Source organism: Trematomus bernacchii, unplaced genomic scaffold (genome assembly GCF_902827165.1).
Source record: "Trematomus bernacchii unplaced genomic scaffold, fTreBer1.1, whole genome shotgun sequence".
NCBI classification, from domain to species: domain Eukaryota; kingdom Metazoa; phylum Chordata; class Actinopteri; order Perciformes; family Nototheniidae; genus Trematomus; species Trematomus bernacchii.
Window position 1 is genome coordinate 5428918 of NW_022987641.1, and position 24913 is coordinate 5453830.

The 24913-nt window shown below is 41.0% G+C and overlaps 1 protein-coding gene across 1 annotated transcript in view; it reads left to right on the forward strand.

Moving 5' to 3' along the window:
• The first annotated feature begins 903 nt into the window (after positions 1 to 903).
• The window catches only part of ppfia2 (PTPRF interacting protein alpha 2), a 158487-nt gene continuing 134477 nt past the window's right edge, over positions 904 to 24913 (forward strand). The window contains exons 1-2 of the mRNA XM_034133513.1: positions 904 to 1002; positions 8934 to 9189. Coding sequence (XP_033989404.1) covers positions 8941 to 9189 — 249 coding nt within the window. The 5' untranslated portion in view covers positions 904 to 1002; positions 8934 to 8940. The remainder of the gene's footprint in view (positions 1003 to 8933; positions 9190 to 24913) is intronic.

Below are 24913 nucleotides of genomic sequence, written 5' to 3' on the forward strand. Positions count from 1 at the left end.
AGATGCCCAAAGATGCTTTCAAAAATAAAAGCATAAACTTACTTTCACCAACTTAAATAATATCACTAAATAATAAAACATTTACTATACACAAAGGTCCCTGCAGAAACTTCACATCACATCTGCTTCATTATATCAGTCCAATGTTTAATGACTTTGTGAGTTAATTTGTAGCAAATGACCTCATATAATTATTTTTATCAAGAACTTTGAAGGTATATGCAGCGAAACATACCGTCTGGAGGAATCAGGAATAAATGCAACTGTTGGAAGAACCCAAATAACACTTTGGTCCCGGCAGAGACCATCTGTGTGAGGGGAGAAGGTGAGCTTCTTTATCAGCTCTGGAAGAAAAAAAATCTAAAAGCGAGACCTTATTGATCTATGACAAGGAAATTATTTTACATTATTTTTTACAAATGTTGAAAATATATTTGATTTAGTTTGTATAGCAAATGTCATCTCTGATTTTTCTTTTTATCTAAGGCAGCCCAAAATCATTTTCATATTTATTATAGTAAAACTCCCCAACGTGCACACTTGAAAAAACCCCAATGTTATAAATAAGCTGTTGTTGTTAATATAAGTCTTTTATTATTATATGTCCACACTGAGGGGGGAAATAATTGCACAGCTGTAACTTTAAGACTCCACACGCCCCCCCCTCCGCCTGCTCCGACAATGGTCTTTTCCAGCTCCGTTTATCACAGCAGAATTTGTAACATGCCATAATTTCTTACCCGGTGTGTGTTCTCCCCGGAAATCAAATGTCATTACCCGACGCGGCTAATTTGGCGTTTCCTCCGGCTCTTTTGTTTCGGACCATGCCCGCGGCGGGGACCAGCCGCACCTTCTCTACCGGATCCTCGGCGTCGCTGCTGCTGCTGCTGGTTCGCCCCGAAGAAGCCTCCTAGGATTGTCCGCTTGATGCTTTAGCTCGCTGGGACTGCAGTTGTCATTGATCCGCTGCCGGAGCCTGCTCTCATAGTAGAGGAATACATTGTGAGTATGCACACTGTTGCCGCTGGTATTGCGGTGACCTATATTGCCCTGCCTCCCGCAGCTCAAGGTGATTTTCCGCGGTGACATCCTCACACTCCGGGGTGATGATGGGGGGATTGTTGCGCGGTGTATATCATATCGTGTGTGTGGTTGACATTGTGAGGGCTCTGCAGGGGGAAGAAATACGGCTGGCTGTCACACAGAGTGCAGAGACAGAGGAGAGAGTTAAAGGGGGGGGGGGGGGGGGGGGGGGGGATGCAGACTGAGAGACTGCCATGATGTAATGCACTTGAGACAATAGCCAAGGATTCTCCCCAATTATCATTTCAGAGGAGGAGATGTTACAGTGGTGTACAGACGTGATCAGCCGCAGTCAGGCCTCCTGTGTGTTTGTGTTTGTGTGTGTGTGTGTGTGTGTGTGTGTGGGGTTAATGACAGTAAAAGGAGGAGCTGTCAAAGGAGGGACAGCTGCCCCTCCTTTTAAACAATATTATTACCGGTTATTATAGACATACAAGCAGGGAGAACAGCCTCTCTGTCATCCATGCACATCTACCAACCCCATTCACACACACGTTTACCCAATGAATGAATGAATGAATGAGAAGGCACTCACATGCATGTGCTGCTCATTTTAGCTAGAAGGTTAATACCCCCCAGGCAAAAAGCTGTGAGCATGCTATGATCTGGCAAATTATTATTCACATTTTGCAACCGTGACATTTAAAGGAACAAAACCAATATGTGCATGCTTCAGCCTGCATCCTGCTGAAGTTGTGGCACAAGTGTGACTCATATGCACGATGCAGAGAGCGGGGATGCTTAATTTGACGGTTTTGCATTAAAGAAGTGAGACTTTCCCGTCATGCACCTCACTGCCTAATATGTCTGGTGTGCAGACAAAGCTTTTACTACCTGTCCTGCAGAGAGGTGGCTACCTGTGGCAGCAGCTTTTATGTCTATAAAATTATGATTTGAGGGCAGCTTTCATGGGGAAGGTTTGACCAAAAAAGAAACCTCCATAATGAGAAAGGTAATGTTGGCGGTGGTGGCGAGCAACACCATTCAAATCCGTTACAAATGTGGCTTTATTGCTTTCTTTATTTTCGTTCACCTCGATCCGTGCTCTTATTCAATCTCTATCGATTGATGGTTTGCATGACCTTGCTGCAGGGGATTGTGGGTGATGTTAAAGGCTACATCTGTCCTTTGATGCTCTCATGTGCATGCAGACTTATTTCCAGTTGAACACACAGCCAGTGAAACACACATCAGAAGACACACAGAGCCTCCCTCACTCCCTCTGACAGATGCTCACACACACACACAGGTAGAGCTAAAGCTCACTCAGACAAATGGAGACACACACACACACACACACACACACACACGCACGCACGCACGCACGCACACACACACACACACACACACACACACACACACACACACACACACACACACACACACACACACACACACACACACACACACTGAAGCACAGCCTGCTCTCCCTCTCCCGCCTCCCTAATGGCACCGGGCTGACTGTAACTTTACACCCAGGCGTGCCACCCTCTTCATCCCCATTGTGTGTCAGTGTTCACACAAGGGTGTCAGTCACAGCAGAATAAACATTGATTTTTCAGGGAAGATTTAAAGATATTCTAGGTTAATCTGCCTCTTGATAAAATGTCAAAAAACAGTGAAAAATGTCAATTCCCATTTCTTAAAGTATAAGGTGATGCCTTTGTAAATGTCTCGTTCTATCAGTCAACACTTGAAGATGTTCAATGTAATATGATATAAAACAGAGAAAGCAGGCAATTTCTACCAATTTTAAATTAATACATTTTCAAATAGTGGGTGATTATTATTTTCTTCTACGACTAATTGGTTATTTGAGTTATTACTGACATTGATCAGCAAAGCTTTATAAAGTTCACTTTTTGTAGGAATAAGTATTTGAGTCATGTCGGGCCATGTATTGTAGTATTTATCTAAAATCCATCTTGGCTTGTATTTAACTCTCATTTTGTCTTTTATCTTCAGATGATTGATGCTCTTATTGCGACTTGTGCTTATTATTGCTGCGGTGCCTTCTTATCTCGTCCAATACATTTCATATAACCCTCTACCCTATGCTAACCTATCTAAACTCAAACTGAAAATGTACCTTTTGGCGCTAAAATGCCCCAAATGTCACGACAACATACACAAAATCTAAATGTTACTGCCATGCCTCAAACCAGTCACATGACATTGTTGCTATCACGGCTTAATGCAAAAATGTTCTAAACCTACCCAGTTGTATTACTCCTCCAGTATCAGAGAGCCTTGCACTGTATTGCAATAACCGAGGTTTTCACCATCAAACATCCATTAGTACCAGTATAAGTTCTTATAATGCATGGCTGTTGCATCACCGCACAGGTCACACATCAGCTGGGCGCACGGGTTGGAGATGAGCTAATGGTTTGCTCCAACCACTCAGTAGACTCCCGCCTGAGATTTGTTGTATGTTCCTGTGGCTGTGATTAAATGGAATAGACTTGAATTGTTGTTTTCTTGGCAGGCTTTCTCTCGGTTGTCAGAAGTCTCTCTGGTGCATGGAGCCATATGAATGGGATTTCTCCACACTATGAGTGTACAATGCAATCTGGTCCTTCCCATTCATAAAAACGCTGTGTCAAACTTTCCCCACCTGGTGGCCTGGTATGGATGCCAATGCGGGAAAGAGCGGCATGCAACAGATTACCCATTACGCCACTTGTGCTCATCAAGGCCGCCTGCACATGCACTTGCGCTCAGCGGCATGCCAAGAAATCAAACACAGACGTTATTTAAAAGTGGAATTTCCCATTAGTCAGCTCCCCCCCGACGACCGCAAAGCGACATGCGTAATCAGCCTTGTGCTTGTGGTACTGATGTCGGTGAAGTGCATTATCATCAAAACAATTTGGTCTCATGTAGCGATGAGCTGAACCTAATAGGGTGTTACAAATGTTTGAAAAGTTGACCTCGTATTTCTTAATAGGCATTTGTTTTTTGAAATGAGCATCTCCTTGCTAAATGAGTATCTGAGTTGCTTGGTGATGACAAAGCTTTAAACACACTATTAAATAACGCTGGTTTTATTTTTGGCATCTCCAAAATCAGCATTCAGCAGTGCTGCTTATCTCCAAAGCCACAGAGTGTCGTGTTAAGTCGTCGGCTTGTTCGGCACACGCTCGCTCCTCGACACGCCGTTTGATGTTTCCCAGGTGGTGAATAGTGCTGAATTTGCCTCACTTGGCCATATATTGCTCAGCCACATACTGCTGTTTTGTGTAGCTGCTCCTTATCTTCTCACACAATGGTTTCCATTAATGAGATTAACTGAAGACATTCAGGAAATTAGCCCCAGTTTGCTGATTTGTTCTTCCCAAAATGAAGTGGTTCTACGTCATTTACAGCTGTCCCATATAGATAGCTCACTGCCTGCCTCAGTTCAACTCTCAATCCAGGAGTTTGGAGTTTTATTTTGTCTATTTAGCTGTATTAAAAGATATCTCTGCAGACGTTGCGCAAAACATTGTGATTGTTAATGAAAAAAGGCATTTAGTTTAGGTGTGTGACAAGACATGAACTCAATGAACTCTGCTACACACCCTTACACCCCGGTCTCCAAACCCTTTCTTTCCTCCTTGCTACATGCAGTGTGAGGTAACTCTGCCTTGTCATTGGATGTAAATCCTGAGGTGTCCAAAACAGATGTAGTACTTGTTGGTTTTGGGCTGACTCAGTAAAACACTTTGGTTTTTGGCTTCAGTGTTTCAGGCCTATAGAGTCCTGGAACTTACCCAAATAGAGACTTGATTGTGTGTTAATGTTTTGCTGTGATTTTTATCGTTTTTTCCGATTTGATCTCAAGCATTATTTCTGCCGTTTTGTAGGTTTCAAAGTTTGCTCCACACATTCCTGATGCCAGCTATAGACTTCAGTCTGCAGCCAGGTGTTAGAGCTTGGTTGCTTGGCAGAATAAAAGGACTCTGCACTGATTGGGAAGAAAACCTCCCTCCTACCCCCTGAATAATTCATTGATTAGCATATGGCATGGAGAGAAAATCCCAATGATCCCTGCCTGTTTTTCTGTGTGAATTTCTTATTAAATCCTCTCTCTCTCGTGAGTTCTGCATCATTTTAGACGTGCATTTAACATCTTTAACCAGCCGCGCTAAAATCACTTAAGCTTCATCTTGTTTATACAACAGTTACTACGAATAGCTCTTTTCCTGCAAGTATCCCTCTGACAGATAACGTTTTACATATCATTATTAGACATGCATTTATGCTAAACCAAGGTCTGACAGACCAGTGGAATTTATGGCCAGATTTCTTGCTGTACATTATCGTAATGAGCCATGATGTTGCATTCTAGAGGAAATAAGCACATGAATGACACCACATCAGTATTCGCCCTGTTTCAGGCTCTATGAATATCTGTAGGTCAAATAGCTTTTGTAATGAGGGTCAAATTGGATGTCTAGTTGTGACGAAGTAGTATTGTCACTGCTAGCGAGCCCAATCTAGACAACATTTGTATCCCAGCGTGCAAATAGAGCTCTCAGACCACACATTGTTCACACTGTGCCCACTGTGGGTTATTAGTGTTTATCTGTCCAAGAGGATCCCACTAGCTCTTACCTGCCATCACTTCAGCCTGCCTGCTTCACTCTAGAGAGAAACTAATGAATTTCTAGCAGTAGAGGAACAGATTTTCTCTACCAAAGAGGACATTTCAGTGAAAGCAGTGGGTGTTTATCACTGCATTTGGCTTCAAGGCTTTGCAGACAAAGTCCTTTATCTGCCACTTTAACAAAAGAGACAGGCCTGATGACGGTTTGACAGACACAAGTAAGTGGATATATGTTTAACTGAGTGATATGGTTTGCTTTTGGTTTCCAGCAAGGCTGCCTAATACGTCTAAGGGCGCAGACAAAAGTCAGAGCAATTTCCCTCCGTGTCTATTGATTTTTCATAGACAGTAGAAATGATTTAAGGGGCAGTCACGGTGAGATCAAAGCATAAGTTGCAGGAACAGGACAAAAGGGGATTGTATGTGCCATGAAGCAGAAAAACATCCTCAATAGACTTTGCTTTCCGCATGGCTTAAAGGAGAAATAAAACGCCATTAAACAACACAAATGTTTCGTGGCATTTTAGGGCCTATTTTGTTGGATCATTGTGGAGAGCAGCGACATGTTGGATGACTGGGAAGGTGTGAGCTTTGAGTGGCTCCAGGTAAAGGTCTAATTTGGGTGTTAAACCCTCAGAATGGGAAAAAGGGACTCCATTTTGCATTTCATAGCCGCCATTCTGCATTTTGCTTAACTTTCAGAGATATCTTATTGTAAGTCGCTTTGGATAAAAGCGTCAGCTAAATGCAATGTAATGTAAAAATATCAATTCCGTACAGTGTCAATAAAGTTAGCCATTCATCATTGGAAATCCCTATCCAGAGTTAGCTTGGTGGAAAGTTGGAATAGCACAAATCTACTAAGAAAACAACTTCACATAGAAATGTTTCTTTGTAGAACATTACCTGATTTGTATTTTAACCAGTTGCCACAAGCAACACAAGCAATAACAATGAGCAACAAGACTTTTTGCCTGAAGTCTGTTTTAATATTAACTGCCAGACGCCGTAGTCGTATGGATTTTTATGCAACCAGCACCTTCCTCCCTGCGATCAACTAACACGCATTGAGCCAGAGTCAGGAATAAATCACTACCGTCTACTTAAAATGCACCGCCGATGTCCCGGTCTGTCCGCCGGCTGGCCTGCTCTCCAAACAAATGGCTGGCATGCGCAGAGAGTCCAGCCAGGCAGCACACAGGCTCCGTCTCTCAGGTCTAAACGGCAGCGGATGGTGGCTGAATGTTGAACTGGTGACAGTCTGGCTGGCTGCCTGGAGAAGAATTGGGAGACACCATCCTACTGCCAGAACATGCTGAGATACAATCCTGCCATTTTACCCCACCCAGAGGGGACCGAGTCTGGGCAATGGGAGACTGAAGGCTCGCTGAGTAAACTGACCTGGGTTAACACGCTGAGGCCCCATGGTCTACTGTACAGAATGAATAGAAGTAATTAACCTGTAAGCAAAAGGGCATTGTTAGGTTGTGGATGATATACCGAGCACCAGACTGATGCCTTTAAATGTATTTGTGGAAGACTGAAAAAGGAACATTGTCAGAATATGTTTAGCTGCAATCAGAACTGAACCAACCACGAGAGAGGACTACACTATTTTTGTGATATTGTTGTGAAACATGTTGGCTTTTTTGCTTTTTTGATGGAGGCATGTGTGAGTATCTGTTTCCACTCAACGCACACAGTAATTGAACTGATATAAAAGAAAGCAAAATGACTTCCTTTAGCAGACTATCTGAAGTGTATCACTCGTGCTTCACCTCTTTACCTCACCTCGGTAAATCTTTAACGCTTGGTTATTTGTGGCTGAGCTTATTAGGCTGCATGACTCTGATGTGTGATGATGCATATCTGTTTTTTTACCCATGAACTATCGCATCAGTTAAGGTGACTCCGGAGGCTTTCTGAAGTCCCCCAGGGAAGCTGGAACATGGTTTTTTAGATATCCACTATAGCATAGTGTGTTATGCAACTGGATCTGGGCTGGATCATCAAATAGCAAGCGTGAAATCTAGGGCAGAACCCTCAGCCTCTCAAGACAGCTGGAGGTGGCGCTGAGTCGAGCTCCAGCTATGTCGGGCACAGTCACATCCTCACCAGCCATCTTAACAGAAACAGTGGATGGTAGACACTCATGTGAACACAGAAGTTGGCTTGTATCGTCTTTGGAAGTTTAAATAAACTTTACAGCAGTTGTTCCAGACCTTGTGAATGAAACCCCACCAGTAAATGGTTTCCTGTGTACACTCCAAATGTCATTTATGTTATTGAGTAATTAGGTAAGTTGAACACTTTAGATTCATGTTATAATAATAATAATAACAATAATAATAAAGCTTTATTTATATAGCACTTTTCATACAACACATGGAGCTCAAAGTGCTTTACAAAATGACACATCACAAGTAAACAAATTCCCCTCAGAGTATTTGTTAAGAGCTTTACAGGTACATGCAGCAAATTATAACATTTTATCAGGTTAATAGACACAAGGAGGTATAATGTATGATAATACAAATAAAATAAACAATGATTTCTCTCCGACAGATAAGACACAAGACGACTGAATCGATGCAACAATATAAAATATAAAACCCCATAAAACAAAGTGAACATATAGGTACTACAGAAATACAAATAAAAAGATAATAGTAATACAAATGCCATAATTCTAATAAAGGTTAAACGATTAAAATATAAAAAAAATCCAACATAAAAATAAATATTGCTATTGAAACATGTTAGATTCATAAAATAATAATGTTAACCATAGAGGCTAAATAGTGTTGCAATAAGTTACCTTTACAATGCAAGCCTCTCGCAGTTTGTAATGATTAATATATGTAACATAAAAAATATTATCAAGATATACTTGAATATATAATCTCGAGGAAGGGAAATTCCATCTAGGTTAAGGCAAGGCAAGTTTATTTATATAGCACCTTTCAACACCAGGTAATTCAAAGTGCTTTACAAAAATGAAAAACATTAAGAAAATGGCATTTAAAAACAGTCATTAAAAAGCAAAGATAAACATTAAAAGAAAAAATACATGAATATAGTATTTGATTTGTATGCAATATGAATGACTGTATTCCATATTTGATGATTAGCCATCAGCAATAAGTCTAACCCAACATACTTTCCATCATTGAATTCACTTTTTCCCTGGTTACACACCGCCTGACGACCACTGAGTTCATTTCCTGTCTAATCTCAGATCTCCCTCTTCCCCCGGCAGCGCCAAGATGATGTGCGAGGTGATGCCCACCATCAGCGAGGACACGGCTCTGAACCAGCGCGGCTCTCAGAGCAGCTCCTCGGACCCGGACTCCCACTTTGAGCAGCTGATGGTCAACATGCTGGACGAGAGGGACCGGCTGCTGGACACGCTGAGGGAGACCCAGGAGAGCCTCGGCGTGTCCCAGTCGCACCTCCAGGACGTCATCTACGACCGGGACTCTTTGCAGCGCCAGCTCACCTCCGCCCTGCCACAGGTAAGGACTTTGGCGTTGATTTTAATATTCTAATTGTTGCCTTCACTGCCTGTTTATCAGTTTAAATATAGACTGGAACAATGGTAAGATATTCAAAGGTCCTTGAACCCTGGTGTTGTGGTTATATGATGTCTACTTTAACTTTTGAACAGTATGCTATACTTATTCTATCCGTGTGAATCCAATATACTAGAGAAATGTTATATTTTGCTATAAAATTGTTGTTTTTATCCGGTTTTACAAAAGAGTTTGGTTGTATTTCACACACACAAACAATACATCTGACTTCTTTGAACCATTGGTGTTGCTTAACTGTCTTGTTGCATACAGTTGTTCTTTTTCGCATTCCTATAAACACTTTCACTGGATGAAATGCATCTTGCAATAAGAGCGATGTAATTCCCTCTCCAGCAGTATCGTTCATTTAAAGTTTGGGTACTTATCTTTCAATTTGCTGTACATCAGTAAATTATTCCTAACTGAACATGGCACAAATATTGTGTATTCGAGAACCACTACTTTGGAAAGTGTTCCAGCTCAGTGACTTGCGTTATCTCAAACTGACATTTCTAAGTCACTTATAAAACATGCAAGAGAGGGAATTTGTGGATTTTTTTTTTTGCATCAGCATTTCAGTTAATTACCAGTTTGATTCCGTTTGCATAATGACGGTAAATTAAAGCAATTTGGATAAATAATACACGGTGTATTGGTGTGTTTTCAGCTATTATTTTTGACATGAACAGTACTTGTAATGCTACCACAGGGCTGTGTTTAAACAACTCAAATGTCAGATTTCAGACATCCCCAAAACAAAACCTGATAAATAGTTGGTATTTAAATTCCCAGGCACAATTCTCATTGGGTGTGCATTCAGCCGTGTTGGTTGTGTGACACTGCAGGCTTGCTGTCAAGTCAGTGAAACATAACTGAAATAGTGAGCTGTGGCTTGTTCATTTTTGTAGCAAAATGTGGAGGAAAAAAAAAACCCAAGGGGAGATTAGCACTTTCTAAAAGTGTGTCAGTAATTCTAGTCACAAGCTCTCCACACTCTGTTTCTAGAAGACTCTGGAGGTTTGCTAGTGTTGGCGGGGAGAGGAGGACTTTGTTCCATGGCACAGTAATCCGCCTGCTTTCAGAGAGGCGAGGCACACACTGTGTCTGTATTAGTGTTGGTGTGATCTCACATTAGTGCCTAAAAGAGGTTTGTTCAAATGATACTTCCTATTTTGCATTACTCCAGCTGGAAAACTATTTTTAGCTGTGTTTTTTTCTTTGGCTCCTTGAACAATTTGAATCAACCCATTTACTCATTCTGACAAACCGGATCGTTGGCAGTCTGGGGTTCAAGATGTAAAAAATCTGCCGTCACTAGAGACTGCTTTTGCTTCATCTCGGATTCGTCTCAGACTGCAGGTCTAAGCTCAGGGTTTTGTGGTTTTGCAGCTCACACTTTAGCCTCCGGGCCTTTACCCTCCTCAGAAGTTACACAGTGGTCATAATATACAGTACATGTCAGAAAAAGGAAAACTACTCAATGCTGTTCAAAGATTAAACCCAGAATACCACAGAGAGAAAAAAAACCTCTCCCACCCTCATCTCTCACTTTTTAATTATTGTCTTTGCTTTTTTTTGTCACAATATCGTACTCTCCTATCCAAACATTCCCACTGCTTCCAGAGAAAGCATCCAGGGCTGCCCAAGTGAAATAATATTTCATTATCATACAATTTCATTGATATCCACGGGCAGTAAAACTCCGCAGTGGCGCTGTGTTGATGTATTGGTAGTCATTGCGTAATGACATAACTGACATATTGTTCTGGTGCTTTTCCTGACACCCGGTTTAAATTAGATGTCACTCCGACGATAGGGATCCTCCTGACGTCGCTCTAGCACAAACCATGAATTCATTAATGCGATGGCGTCTTATTGATATCAACATTACTCTAATCGTTTATGAAGAGGTTTGTCAGACCTTGGTAATTATACAGAGGCATTAAACGAGGGGGAAAAATGGCTCTGTTGTGTTTCTGTAGAGGCAGCGGTTAGTTATTGTGCTCCATATATCTGGAACAAACTTCCAGAAGACTGCAGGTCACTTTAAATCCAGGCTGAAGACTTTTAGCCGCTGCAATGTATTAAATCAAATCCAACTTACACTGCACTGTAACTTTTAATTTAGTATTTTATAGCCTTCTTATTCCATTCGAGCTTGTTTAACTTTGCATTCTTTGTATTCTCTTGGCTTTTTATCTGTTTTTGAATGCACTGAAATGGCATTTTATTATACGGCATTAAATCGTAATGCTTGTAACGTATTTTGTGTGCACTTTGACTTGCCTTGTGTTGAAATGTGCTATATAAATACACTTGCCTCGGCTTCTGTTTAATATGCAGCAGATAAAAGCTTCACTCCTGAACAATAGGAAAGCTTTTACAGAGAAGAGGCCATCACCTTTTCGTTTGGGTTTCTCGCTCTTGATACCTGTTTAATACAGATGTATTGTTGCAGGGGACCAGCAGTGTTGGTCCAACATATAATGGAGTGGTGGGATTCTTAAACAGGGCAGCAGATAGCTTCGAGGTGTTTCTCCACTGTGATTGCAGGGGAGGTTGTGAGTGAGAGGCGAGGCAGCAGACAGAAGTGGCCTCATTTAGAGGATAGTCCGCCTGTGAATGTGTCTTTACTGATATCACTCCTCTGTTCCTGAAGCCCTGAGCGCTGGCAGGATTAGGCGTTGGCCCCTCCACAAACTTCCCTCCCTCTTGTTCCCCTCTCTGTTCCTGCTGTCACTGCCTTTTCTGTTGTGTTGCCCTCTGCCTCGTGTCTCCCTCCTCTCCCTCTGTTTCTCCCCTCTCCCCATCAGAGGTCACGGCTCCGCTACCCGTCGTGACACTTCCGACTGATCGGAGTGACATTCGCCGTCCCCGCGCGCTTCCAGGCAACACCGCATTCCCCCCCCCCCCCCGCCTCACATGCATAACAATCCGACAGTGCCCCCCATCTCTTCCCTGATATGCCTTCCCACTGTCCCTTGTCTTCTCTTTTCTACGTTTCATCAGGCCATTTTGTAGCAGAGCAGTGGAAAGGCAGAGGCAACCATTAGCTGTTTGTGTGTCAGACATGACATGCCCTCTATATGCTACTCTGATGCTTCTATTTAAATGAATATTTGGAAGGCTTGAAAGGTGGAAAAGTATGTCGCCTACTCCTACAGTCAGATTATGTTACAAAGTGTGGAGGGTCATGGCAAATAAATGGTGATTAACATCCAAAAACGCTCCATATAATGACCATTTTATCCTTCACTGTATCATGTGTTAAGAATGTTCCAAACACTTGTCGTTTTTTCACAAAATTGCTAACTCGCAGTGCTGAAGCTCTACTGGATGTATTGTAGTGTATTTAGTGATTTATTATTTATACACTTTTAAAGCATACAGGTAGAGACTTTTTGATACAATATTTAACTATTTTGGTGAGTCCAAACATCATTGGATTGTGTGTTGAGTCTGTTTATATAATTGTTAATCAAATATCTTTGTATTTGGGTTGTTTGAAATAAGACTTTGGGCATAAGACATACGAGGATGTCACATTGAGCTTAAGAAAACCATGATGGGATTTTTTTTTTTTTTTACAATGATTAGACTTATTGATTAAAACTCAAAGAGAACAACAATTGTTACCTTGCAGTTCTGATGGAAAGATAGACTTTAATGTCCCAAAACAGTAACATTGTCTCCAGTGTGCGCATTATCCATACCACTGATAATCACAAGCAAAACATCCGAAACATTTAAGATTTAGATACAAATGGAGACATTGTTCTCATAACCTACTTTCTCAGTTCGATACCATTTTGTATTTCTGTTACCTTATCACAGGCGGTAAACTATTCAGCAAATAAAGTGATGGATTTACCCTCAACTTCTTCTCTGCTGCTCATGTTTTTTTTGCACAGGGTGAGAAATGTGATCTTATCCCTAACTAAAGGCGGAAATAAGGGGCACCCCTGTGATCTGAAAGCCTGGTGTTTGTCTGAGTCTTGCATATAAACTCAGTTCAGAGACAAAGATCAACACAAAGAGTGTGTAGACAAACTGAAGCCTGCAGCACTGCGCATGTGACCTCCCATCCCCCAACGCCCTCTGAGTCGGGACACAGACAGAGGTTTCTCCGTAGAACTCAGCTGTGTGCTACTGTACCCGAAGACCCCGGGGCGCCTTATCCCCATGCTGTTTAGTAACTGTTTCCAAACATTAAAGCTGCCAAGGCAGATGATGTTCTCAGAAGCATCCTCTTTTCTAAGATGTTTCTTAGAGAGGAATAAATAATCTTTAGTACGATCTGTCTGCCAGAGTGTCAGCAGGTGTACTTTAGCTCGGAGGAAACACCAGAAGCCCTTGATCTAGTTCAAAGTGACACACAATGTTCAGTGAGAATGTTTCTCTAGTTGTATATTGACCATTTAAATTGAACTAAAACACACAAATGTAGATGAGACTTGACTAGCCTTTACAAATAACAGCTTTGCACTACATCTCAGTTACGACCATGCGACTTAAATGTTTTCTGTATAATCTCCTTCAAGGGGTTGATTCACTTTGATTCATCATCAAATATGAAATGTATCCAAGGAAATTTGGAAAGGCATACATTTATATTTCCTTCGCCCAAGTGGTTATGTTTTCGGCATGGTTTGTGTGATTCACTTTCTGAGCAGATCCGTAACACAGGGCAGATATCCAAACATATGCTGCATTCATGTTGTGTTTCAATAATAATGAAAAAGTTCCTCCCTGTGAATTCACATGCACGCCCTCTTCAGTTGGAAGAAACAATTGGAAAATGGTGGAACACCTTTCATTGCTAACCTTTGACCAATAAAATAGTCCTAGAAAACCTCTCCTTTTATAGCATCCATGTCAATTTCACATTGCGACTTAAAACTCAAAACCACGACTTCCCAACTCAGGAAGTGTGACTGGTGTGAGAGTGTGAACGTACCATTAGCCTTGGCCCAAAATGAAGCAATAACATTCAATCATACATGAATGTGTCGGTCACTGTGGAAATCTCGCCTATTGCCACAGCCTTAGCCCCCCCCCCCCCAGACGTTGAAGAGTACTTTCACTGCCGGCCAGACAGTAATGAGACACCAGCCAATTGATCACTGGCACACTGATGTAGTAATGAAAGCTAAGACGGCACTCCATCACTGTGCAGAGCGGCCCATTGATCTGCGGTCTGCCCATTCATGACTGTCCTCACTACAATCTACAACAGTCCTGCCATGTCTTTGATACAAAAGGGTGATTGAGCTTGGAAACATGCTTTCATTTTACACCTCAATTACAATTTCATTTAAAGATTAACAATTAGAGGAATTATCCATCTCTGGTGTCTGGTCATTAGCACCCTGTTTTTCGTCAATGATACCCCCTCCCTCCCTTGCAGTTTGTTAATCAAACATGACACGGCCATTCCTCAAAGAGTCGGCCACAGGCGCACGGCCATGTCCTCCCATCCTTCTTAAAGCTTCAGCCAGCATCGCCAAACGAATAGTCATGGAACGTACCACTCTGTCCACCTCCATGGGGGTGGGAAGTGAATGAGGAGAGGAGAGCACGGCGGTGGGAGGAGGGAGACTGTGAAGCGCTCTGAAAAAAGGCAGAATGTGGAAGCGAAGATGACTAAGCTTCTGGAGCAGAGGGGATGTGAGGTGAATCCTTCTCCTCTTTGCTTGCTGATGTTTTTTTTTCTTCCTCATTTCTCCTCGCTGCTTCCCCTTCCTCCAACCCCCTCTCCATCTCTCTGTTGCTTGTGCAGGAGGCCCTCTGGGCTCCAGCAGTCTGCCAGTCAGCTGGTCTCTTCCGCCAGAGCAGCACATGATTTTCCATGATTACTGTTATTGTTTGTGCCCCAGTTCACGTTGCCTGCGGGCTGGATGTGCAGTTGATGCGTGGAGAGAGAAGGAAACTGTACAAAGACGAGCGTCAGTGGGCTACTCCGGAGCTACCAGTAATGACCGTCTTAAGTTCACAAGCTTATCAGTTTCAGAAAACATGATTAAACATCGCAAATAGTAGAAGTGTTGTACACAATACAATTTGATATTGATTGAACACAGTTAGATATATATTAGGGCTGCATTTTAGGAACATGGCAATTATTTTAACTGATATTGCCATTTCCATGTTTCACGATATTAGAGGAAATTAAAAGAATTGTGACATATTTCCCATTATCTTATTTATTGAAATGGGGATCTTTACCAAACAAGTACTTTTTGTTATATCTGTACAATACCTTTTGTAAGCCTGGACTTCTTTGCAAAACCACGATACTTAATTCAAATGAATATTTTCACATGTTTTCCTTTACCAAATAGGGAACTTATTGGATATTCCACTAGTCCATATTGCAATTTTGAAAAAAGAATTTGATGAATTTTGCAGCCCAAATATACAGTTGAGGCCTACATTATTAGCCCCCCAGGAGTTATGGAACATTTTCCTAAAATTCTTCCCAATGTTTCCAGTTTTGATAAACTTGATATAATCAAACATTCACCAGTGCTATTTAGTAGCTTTTGGTACATTTTGGAACATAAAATACGTTTTTAGGCTTGCTTTATATCAAATATAGTGAAAAATGGGTTGGTCAAAAATATTGGCCCCCATGGCCATTAATAGTCAATAGTGTACCCTTTCTGAGCCACAACTGACAACAACCTCTTAGAGTAGTTCTTTACTAGGTTGTTTTGAAAGCAACAATTCACATGGGGGCTAATATTTTTGACCAACCCATTTTTCACTATATTTGATATAAAGCAAGCCTAAAAACGTATTTTACGTTCCAAAAAGTACCAAAAGCTACTAAATAGCACTGGTGAATGTTTGATTATATCAAGTTTTATCAATGCTGGAAACATTGGGAAGAATTTTATGAAAATGTTCCATAACTCCTGGGGGGCTAATAATTTAGGCCTCAACTGTATATCAACCAAGCGGCAAACTCTGGGGCAGAGCCGGGAAGCCCATAAGGAAGTGCCACAAACTGCAGTTCATCTATTGGTAGAAGCAGGCTGCAGAAAGGAGCAATTTCCATAGACCCCCATGTTAAAATGCCCAACTTTACAGCAGAAATAAACATGTGTCTACCTCTGGATGCAATAAAAATTATTCTGGATAATAGTTAGATTCCACCTTCATGACAATGAATTGGGGAGTGCATTTTTTTATAACGCACCCCTTTTAGTTATATTAGGTCTTAACGTGTTTGTATAAATTATGGCGTGGTCACTTTGATGGACAGGTCTCTGCGGTGACTACTGCTTCTAGCTTTCTGTCCCTCTGCTTGCTCCGTTAGCTCTGTTAGCTCCAGGATGCTACAGGGGCTCAGCTGCGAGGCTGATCCGGGGAACACAACTTGAACTCGGACGTGTTTGTTGTGTTGGTGCCTGGTGGAGTATTCTTCATTTAAATATCGGACTTATCTTATGCCGCCTCGGCTCCTTCTCTTTGCCCTTATTTGGATCAGGCTGGAGCAGGCGGGAGTTAGACTCTGACTTCACTGTCGACACGGCAGCGGCCGACTCTGCCTACTAAGCGCTTCTCAGCAACTCTGCAGAAACCTATGGGTGACGTCACGGACACTACGTCCATTTATATATACAGTCTATGATATCAACTCACCGAAAAGACCTAAACCATAATTTGACATATTCCTTGGCATTAGGAAGTAGGAAAAGAAGAGTGTGTGCTTGGACCAAAATAAAGGCCTTAAAGATGATATGTATTTATAATTTGTATTGTCGACTTTGCCATTATATTGGACTGTTTATCTTTGCATCAATACTTTAGTCTGAGTCAATGGATCATTAACAACACAAACAAATTGCGTTTTTATGCCCGTAGGCCTGTATCGGAATAAGATGGGATAAACCAGAAAATGATGTTGTTAATGTCTTCTTGTCCTTAGAACAGCCATTTTCTGTTTAATATACACACATGCTGATAGACAGGGCTAGCATATTTTCCAATGTTCCTGTCTCGAAAGCTTTGATTCGCAAACCAAAGCCTTTCTCGATTGTTCTGCCTGAAAACGTGTTTTTCCTCTCCAACCCCCTTAATTCTCTTCTCCCTTTAATCTTCTTCACATTGACAGAAGCAGGAGGGTTCTTGGGCACACACTATATGCATCAAGTGTCTCTAATGGCACTGACAGAGATGCCTGATCAATACCCTTGAAAGTTTAGTTCAGTCCGATTAGAGAGACGGAGCTCGGCCTCCTCCGGATGAATCATCACTGCCAGTGCCGACGCCAAGCTGGATGCTGGCTGACCGGTGTCTGACAGTGAAACACAAGAGGGGGTGAGGTGGGGACGGCTGAACAGAAGGATCTCCTGCAGATGTAATTCTCTCTGTAATAAAGAACACAGTAGGGCACTGTGAAGGCAGGAAGTTGCAGGAACAGTGGATCAGCCTAACAAGGAGGCAGCAGCTGCTTGCATTCAAATCCTTCTTTAAGTTTGATCAGTCTGTGTACTCAAAGCTCACACTTAGAATTTCCAATGTAAAAGTTAGTGTTGCAAGGAAGAAAGTAAAAGACCTGCCAAGCCATCACTTTTAATTGTTTGCAGGGTTGTAATGTGAAGGAGCCTGTAGAGATAGTAGCTATGTAACCATACATGCAAAAAGCTATAAAGACACTACATCCAGTGGAGCTTCAGAGCTGTGAATGAGCTATTTTGTGGAAGAACCGTCAAGTGTTTGGAAAATACTCAACATATGATTCAGTAAAGCATGAAAAGGTCATCATACGGAGTGACTAGATATGTTTGTAAAAGGCGCTTTGTTATGGTTACTACTTTTGTTTTTACAAGGCTGTCCATAAATGCTATCAAGTATTGTATCCCACCATATGTTGTACATAAACAAGTGCTGTCAAGGTCCAGTTTATATTATGGAAGTAAAATAAATCAATGTGTATTTTGTTGTTTTTGGCAAGTGGAATTACAATGCGGTATTCTATGTAGAGAAGGCAAATATTGCTAACAATTGACCTCAGCTGGTAAAACTACTGTAATGTTAGGGTTGGATAACATATAGCTGAATGTGGTTTAAATGACTATTAACAGTCAGAGCTCTTTGTTTGGAAATGATCCCTGAGAACCCTGAATTAGATGACCTTCCGTAGATATAAAATGCTACTGATGGTTACAAATCGTTTTCTATTGACTCTGTATGTAGCTTGACCCTTAACACCACCTCACCATACATTGCTGCCGATGCCTCTATCTCCACTAAGAATTCGCTTAACTAAACTTGACTACATTTTGGAACTGATACTAGGTTGTTAACTCTTTTTCTATTCTTTGGCAAAATCTCAGCTGATAGCCATAGTGGCGCTCTTCTTCAAGACATGTACATTGGGAGACACCAAATATTTGTATCCATTTATGCTACCAAGCACGTTAGCTTTTGTTAATATGGCAATGTTAATTCATAATTCTTCTATTCCTTTTCAAATGTCCCCAGAAAACATTTGATGATGACTCCTTTGCGTTCACGAGATGACAGTGCGTAGGCTGACTCTGGACGCTTTGATGTCATATCAGTGAGCGAATGTGTGTGAGCTTTTATTTGTGTGGGTGGGATGGAAGTAGGGTGTGTGTTGGAGTGGGTAGCACTTGGGCATGAATCAAACCCTGAGGCAAGATTATACAGAAAATGTGCAAGTAATGCACACACAGTAGCAGTCGGATCCTTGCGAACACACGCCCAAATACACACTGCTCGCTGGCTTTGGCCGAATGAATTAGAGAACTGGTCCCTTGAGAGCCACTTAAGTGAGCAGAGGAAAATGAGGTTAAGACTTATACTTAGTTCTCCTCTCTGTGCCGACCTGGAAATGTAATCATCCCTCCAAAAGCCACTACATTTGTTTATTTTGCCTCCACCAATGATCAATATTACCTCTCCAGTTTAACCAGTTGCTATTTAGTATGATTATTTAAGCTCAAACATGTCACACACTGCTGCAAATGTAGGCCGACGGCTGTGGAATTAGACTGACATCAATTTCTGACACAATATCCTGAGGACAAGTTGAAAAAGTTCAAATGTGATTCTTGGCAGCTGCTCTTGACTCTTCGGAAGAGGTCTCTGGTACTGACTGGTGTTTCCGACCATGCAGCTGGTCCCCATTAATGGATACCTTTCAGCTTCTGAATGCTCCACTTGAAAGCTAGAAATAGAGATGATGTCACCCGCTCTTGGCGCCGGCTGACAGTCTCGTTGAAGGACTCCTGAGAGGAGAGCCGATCCCACCATGTGCCGCCTTCTTCGCTGCATCTCAGCGCCCACCTTTAGTGTGGTGTGATGAACTGTGTCACATCTGCAGATACATCAGTACATTGATAAATAACTCAAAGCAGAACATTTACACCTCGTATTCTTTAAATGTGTCTGTGATTAAGGCTTAATACATTGGGCATAGGGTTTGAGAGGAGGAAACAGGAACTATAATTCAAGGCATGTGTGTAGTGTTAGTAGATTAGTAGAGAATTCATTTTTCCTAGAATAATATCAATTCCAGCTAAAGGGGGAGCGGGGAAAGGTTAACATATCAACTACATATTTTTAGGGCTATCATGACGACAAAAGTTTATAATTAAATACTAAAATGTGTGCTAAAAAAAAAAAATGTGAAAAAAAACGTGTGCTCAACTTTTTTTTTTTGCAGTTTTTTGATAATATTATATTTCCTTCAGCAAGATATTGCCTGTTCCCAGATTTCCTTTTATAAGGATTTTTTGAATATTGTTCGTGTTGATTTGAACTCCATCTCTTTTGTTTTCTGCACTTGGTCAGAAAAAGAAGACATATGAAGATGACCCCCTTCTGTGAAATAGTGGCGGTAATGTTTCACCAATGCCATTTTAGAAGATCAAACAAACGTTTTGGGCAATAAAGCATTGTGTTCTGGATATTTGTGCTTGTTTAATCTAGATTTGTAATACTGCCAATCTAAGAAGTGTCTTTATGTCAGCGGCAAAAGCCTTTCAGTGAGTCTCTCAGAGCAGATGTGTTATTCTGCCCGTAGCTACCTCCATGACTGCATATGCATATTTTGTAGTCTACACACAACCTATATATGTTTTCTCCCTACCTCTAAAGCATTGTGTGTACAAGGACAGGAATAAACTCCTCACTTTTGAAGGTGAGATATAATGAGTTGCTAACTGTCAGAGTAGTTGATTCAATGTGTCTTCCCCAACATATGCATTGCAATTATGGCAGCTTCCTATCACTCCCCCGCAGAGACCCCCCCCCACATCTTATCCAGTGATGTGACTCAGGTTCATCACAGCGTTGCATTTAATAATGTCACTACACATCACGTGTCCAGTGTTAGGTAATACAGTGCGATGGCCAAGTAACATCCAGGCAGTGCTGGGGGGGGGGTTTGTGGGGGGTCGGGCTCCAGTCTGACATTGTAATGCGGTCAATGAGTCAGAGATGCTTGATATAATTAAGCAATGACTTGGTTTTGTCTCGGTGTCTAATCACTTTCACATGATTTAAGTATTTCAGCCTCACAATATCACTGCTTTGTCTAAGAAGAGCTATGGGACTTTTAACTGCTGCTTTGTGTTCAGTTGTCTTAAAACGGGACGCGAAAACAGAACTCTTTTTTAAAATAAAACCCAAAAAAGGGTTAAATTCCCCTTTTTTTTTTTTCATTGGTTGTGTTCTCACAGGCAAAAACATATTGCTACATGAGTTTAAAGATAACTGTTAATGGAATACTGTTTTTTTTTTTCAAAATCAAAGCTACTGTTGTTATCACTGCTCATTTTCAGCACGTTGAAATAAATCATAGAGGTAGCAGGGATGTCTTCAGCAAAGTGGATTGCAATCTGAAAAGTGTTTTTATTTATTTGTTTTCCTATTGCTATCACTGTTGATGTCTTTATAATTCATTGCTGAATGCATAAGATTGACAACCCTAATTTGCTGCAATAACATGATTTAAATAAGGTGAACAAACTTTAAGTAAACACAGGCAGATGTTAGTCAAAATTAGTAGTTGAAAAATGGTAATACATAAACAAATATGCAATAGAAATACATGGCAAATGGCATTAGTATTTAAGTTTTGATATAATACAGTATATCTTGGACATGGTGATACCCACATCTACTTCCCAAATGCTTTTGATGGAACATTCTCTCTTGTTATTAAAGAGCTTTTTTGATTTGTTCAATGCTAACAGAGCCGTTATGCTGTCTGAGGCCAATATCTTGTTTAGGGAATCAACTGTTTATTGTATATATATTTGAATCTTTTTGCTTTTACCCCAGTGGACTCTCATGGCATTTGTTGGCCTACCCAGTTTGGATCACAAGGCAGCAGGGCAGAAGAGCGTGTGTGCTTGTACATGTGTATGTATCTAAAATTATAATTTAATTTAATATATACATTTTTCTTGTAAGTTTTATTTGTACTTTTATCTTATAGGCTTAATTTCTTAGAAACTCTACTAAACTCTCATTTCTGATCCTTTCTTTATATCTCATGACTCAATGAACCCCGTGAAACTAAGATGATTCCCAACAAGTTCCTTTGATTCTGACATGAATATGTTTATACACTTTAATAAGCCTTTAAACATACCGTTCAGAGCATTAGATTGATGGCTCACTCTACATTGGAATTGGTGTCAAGCCCTATGCTGCAGGTGGCAGTGGTTGATTATCATCACGTGTTAGCTTGCAGCAGGGTTATGTCAACAGCGTTTTGTGGCCCCATTTTGCACTGTAATAATCATAGGGTGGGTTTCTGAGGGGCCGACCCACCCACCGCTCCAACAGCTGCTTGTTTGTTCCCAGTGCTGCGTTCAGTCATCGGGGGCCGGGCTCCTTTCGCCAGCTGCTGGTTGGCCAGCTCCTCACACAGGTATACAGTCAGGCTCATCTCTTACTGTGACATGATATTGACCATAATGTGACCATATTGTGCCGCGAGCCAGTCAAAGTGTTTACTTCCTGTCCGTCTTCTTCTGCTAATCTCTCTGGAGCCCACAGTCTTTGAACCCTTTTCTTTCCTTTGGCTTTCCTTTTCTTGTTCTTTTCTGTACTGGGGACATTTAAGCTATCATGAATCCAAAGTTGTTGTATAACAAATAAAACAATTATTCCAAGGTGTTTCGTGAATGTGTTTTTTTGGCCAAAGGTGACATTAAAATAACCGGTCTCCTTTGTGCGGATTGATATGACTCCTCATAGTCCCTTGATCAGAGTGTCCTTAACAATAGTCTGCTATCGATAAAGGGCAGAATGTCCAAATTGACCAATCAGAATCTAGCATTCCACGAAGCCATGCAATAAATTCTGATTAGGAACATTATTCATCAGAAATCACAATAAAGTTGCAACAACCCAGATACTCACCTAGAGCTGTTAAAGTGCCCTTAAGCCAGGCATAAATAATATATATATTTTTTTTTCCTTAATTGATATCCAGATGGGTACATAGTTCTCCTATTCATTACGCTCTTCCATACTGTATTAGCTGTTGCTCTTTGTAAGAAATAGTTTGTTATGTGTCTTGTTAGTGCCCAGAGATAAAAATGTGCCTGTAGCTTTAAAACAAGAATGGTCTCCTTTACCGTTCTCCTGTTATTGAATGCTAATGGTCTCCTTTTAAATAAACAAATTAGACTAAACAGCTAACGAGTGCTTAGCTGTGAAGGTGTGAATGTAAAAAAAGGCCAGCGCTTTCCCCAGATAAATAAAGCTGTTAAACATCAAAGAGATGTAATTGGGTGTGAAGAATGCTTAATTTGTTGTGTGGCACCTTGTTTTTGCTCGAACCAGCGTCTGACTAAAAGCATCTGTGTGCAGAGCATCTTGTTACAGTGTTAGCAGGAGCTTAACACAAATTGCAGTGTTTTTAAAGGATAATCACATCGCATACTCCAATGAACTGTGAGCGGCTTTACCAAAAAATTGAAACCCATTATATTTGTTTATTTATTTAAAAAAAATTAACAGAATTTATGTAAAAGGACTATGTTTCTCTTAGATATATGGGCTGGCTTTGAAAATTGACACAGCTTAGGGTGGTACATCTAGTTAACAATAGATGAGTGAGTCAATATTATTGTGTTATAGCTTTTGTTCAGTGGCAGCTTTGTCAAATGTATCAGCTCATGAAGTGACAAAACTGTATATGGCTTAGAACACGGGTGCAATATATAATCACTATAATATTTTTGGTATTTTTGAAAGGGTTCTTTACCGGTTTTCATTCAAGCCTAGTTATTACCCTGTATTACAAATACATGTATCTCTGAAAGACACACACTGTACATTTAAGGATAAATCGATTTTATTTCAGCATTGTGGCGCCTAAGAACATCACCGAAAGAAGAAAAAAACGACCCAAAGAAACCAGGAATAATTACCAAACATACAGATTTGGAAATAAATAACAGTGACATTGTGTGGGCTGATTATTATGATTATTTCTTGTAACTTCGCTCTGGACCAATTCTATCAATATGTCAGATTAAACCTGTTTATTAAAGGTTGAACAACACTCCATAGACTTGCTTGTATTTCCATGTAACAGTAAGTCCATTCCAACGTTGTCTCTGCACATATAGAGGAAAGGGCAGATGTGCAGCCAATCAAAGACAATTTGACCCCTGTTAGTTCTCGGTGAATGAATATCACATTGTGCCTCTTTTAGAACATTCAGGGAAATTGTAATCACATGCCTCTGCCTTATCACTAATACAGCTCCCTGCAGAGTGGCCACATTATAAAGCGGCTATGTCGTGTGTTTGGTTCTGCTGCAGAATCTGAAGCGATTCCTGCAGCGCGCCGCTAACTGAATTAGTCCGACTGTACAGCAAAAATGTTTCCATTGTTTCCAACAAAGAAGCATTTGACTGAAGCCATCAGGCTGTGCTGTGCCGTTGCAGCATGTGAGGATCACAGGTCTCATCCTTTTATGCCTTTTAAATGACTGATGGCTTCGGGGGACAGTGTTTTTTTTATGAAACACTTTCCTTTTGAGAGGTTTTCACTCTTTGTACGTTATTATTCCCTCATCTCAAAATGCACACAGAATATAGATTATCAGCGGCTCATTTTTAAGCTGCTGCCTTTGGCTGTGGCTTGCTGCTGAAATTCCTAATGCAGCTAATTAGCATCTTGATTGGCCAATCTGAAGCAATCTGCCTTCATCTCTGACAGCATTAGTCATGTAATATGCCGACAACTGCACGGCTGATCACAGATCCCCTGGAGTTTGGATTAAGAACCAAGTATGTTCCATGTCACTCCTCTTGTCCATATTATGATCTATATTAAAGACATGTTTATGGCTGCCTTGTGTTTGGATTATAATCAGTTCTGGGCTGCTGGCTTGGCAGATTCTGTCTGTGCTGTATTGAGAAGCTCAGTTTTTATCGTTCCTAGCCATGTGAAGAGTACAGGAAAACTGATGTTGATTGACTGGTGATTTTTTCTTTTCTTGATGAATCATACTCTCTGTTCATTGATATTGGATTCAAATGCAGCCGTGAAATGACGCAACCTTTAGACAAGTATTTCATTCTGACTGAATGCATTCATTTTAGACTCTCAGCCAGGCACAGCTGATTCTCACAAACCTTAAACTGCAATGACCTGCTGGATA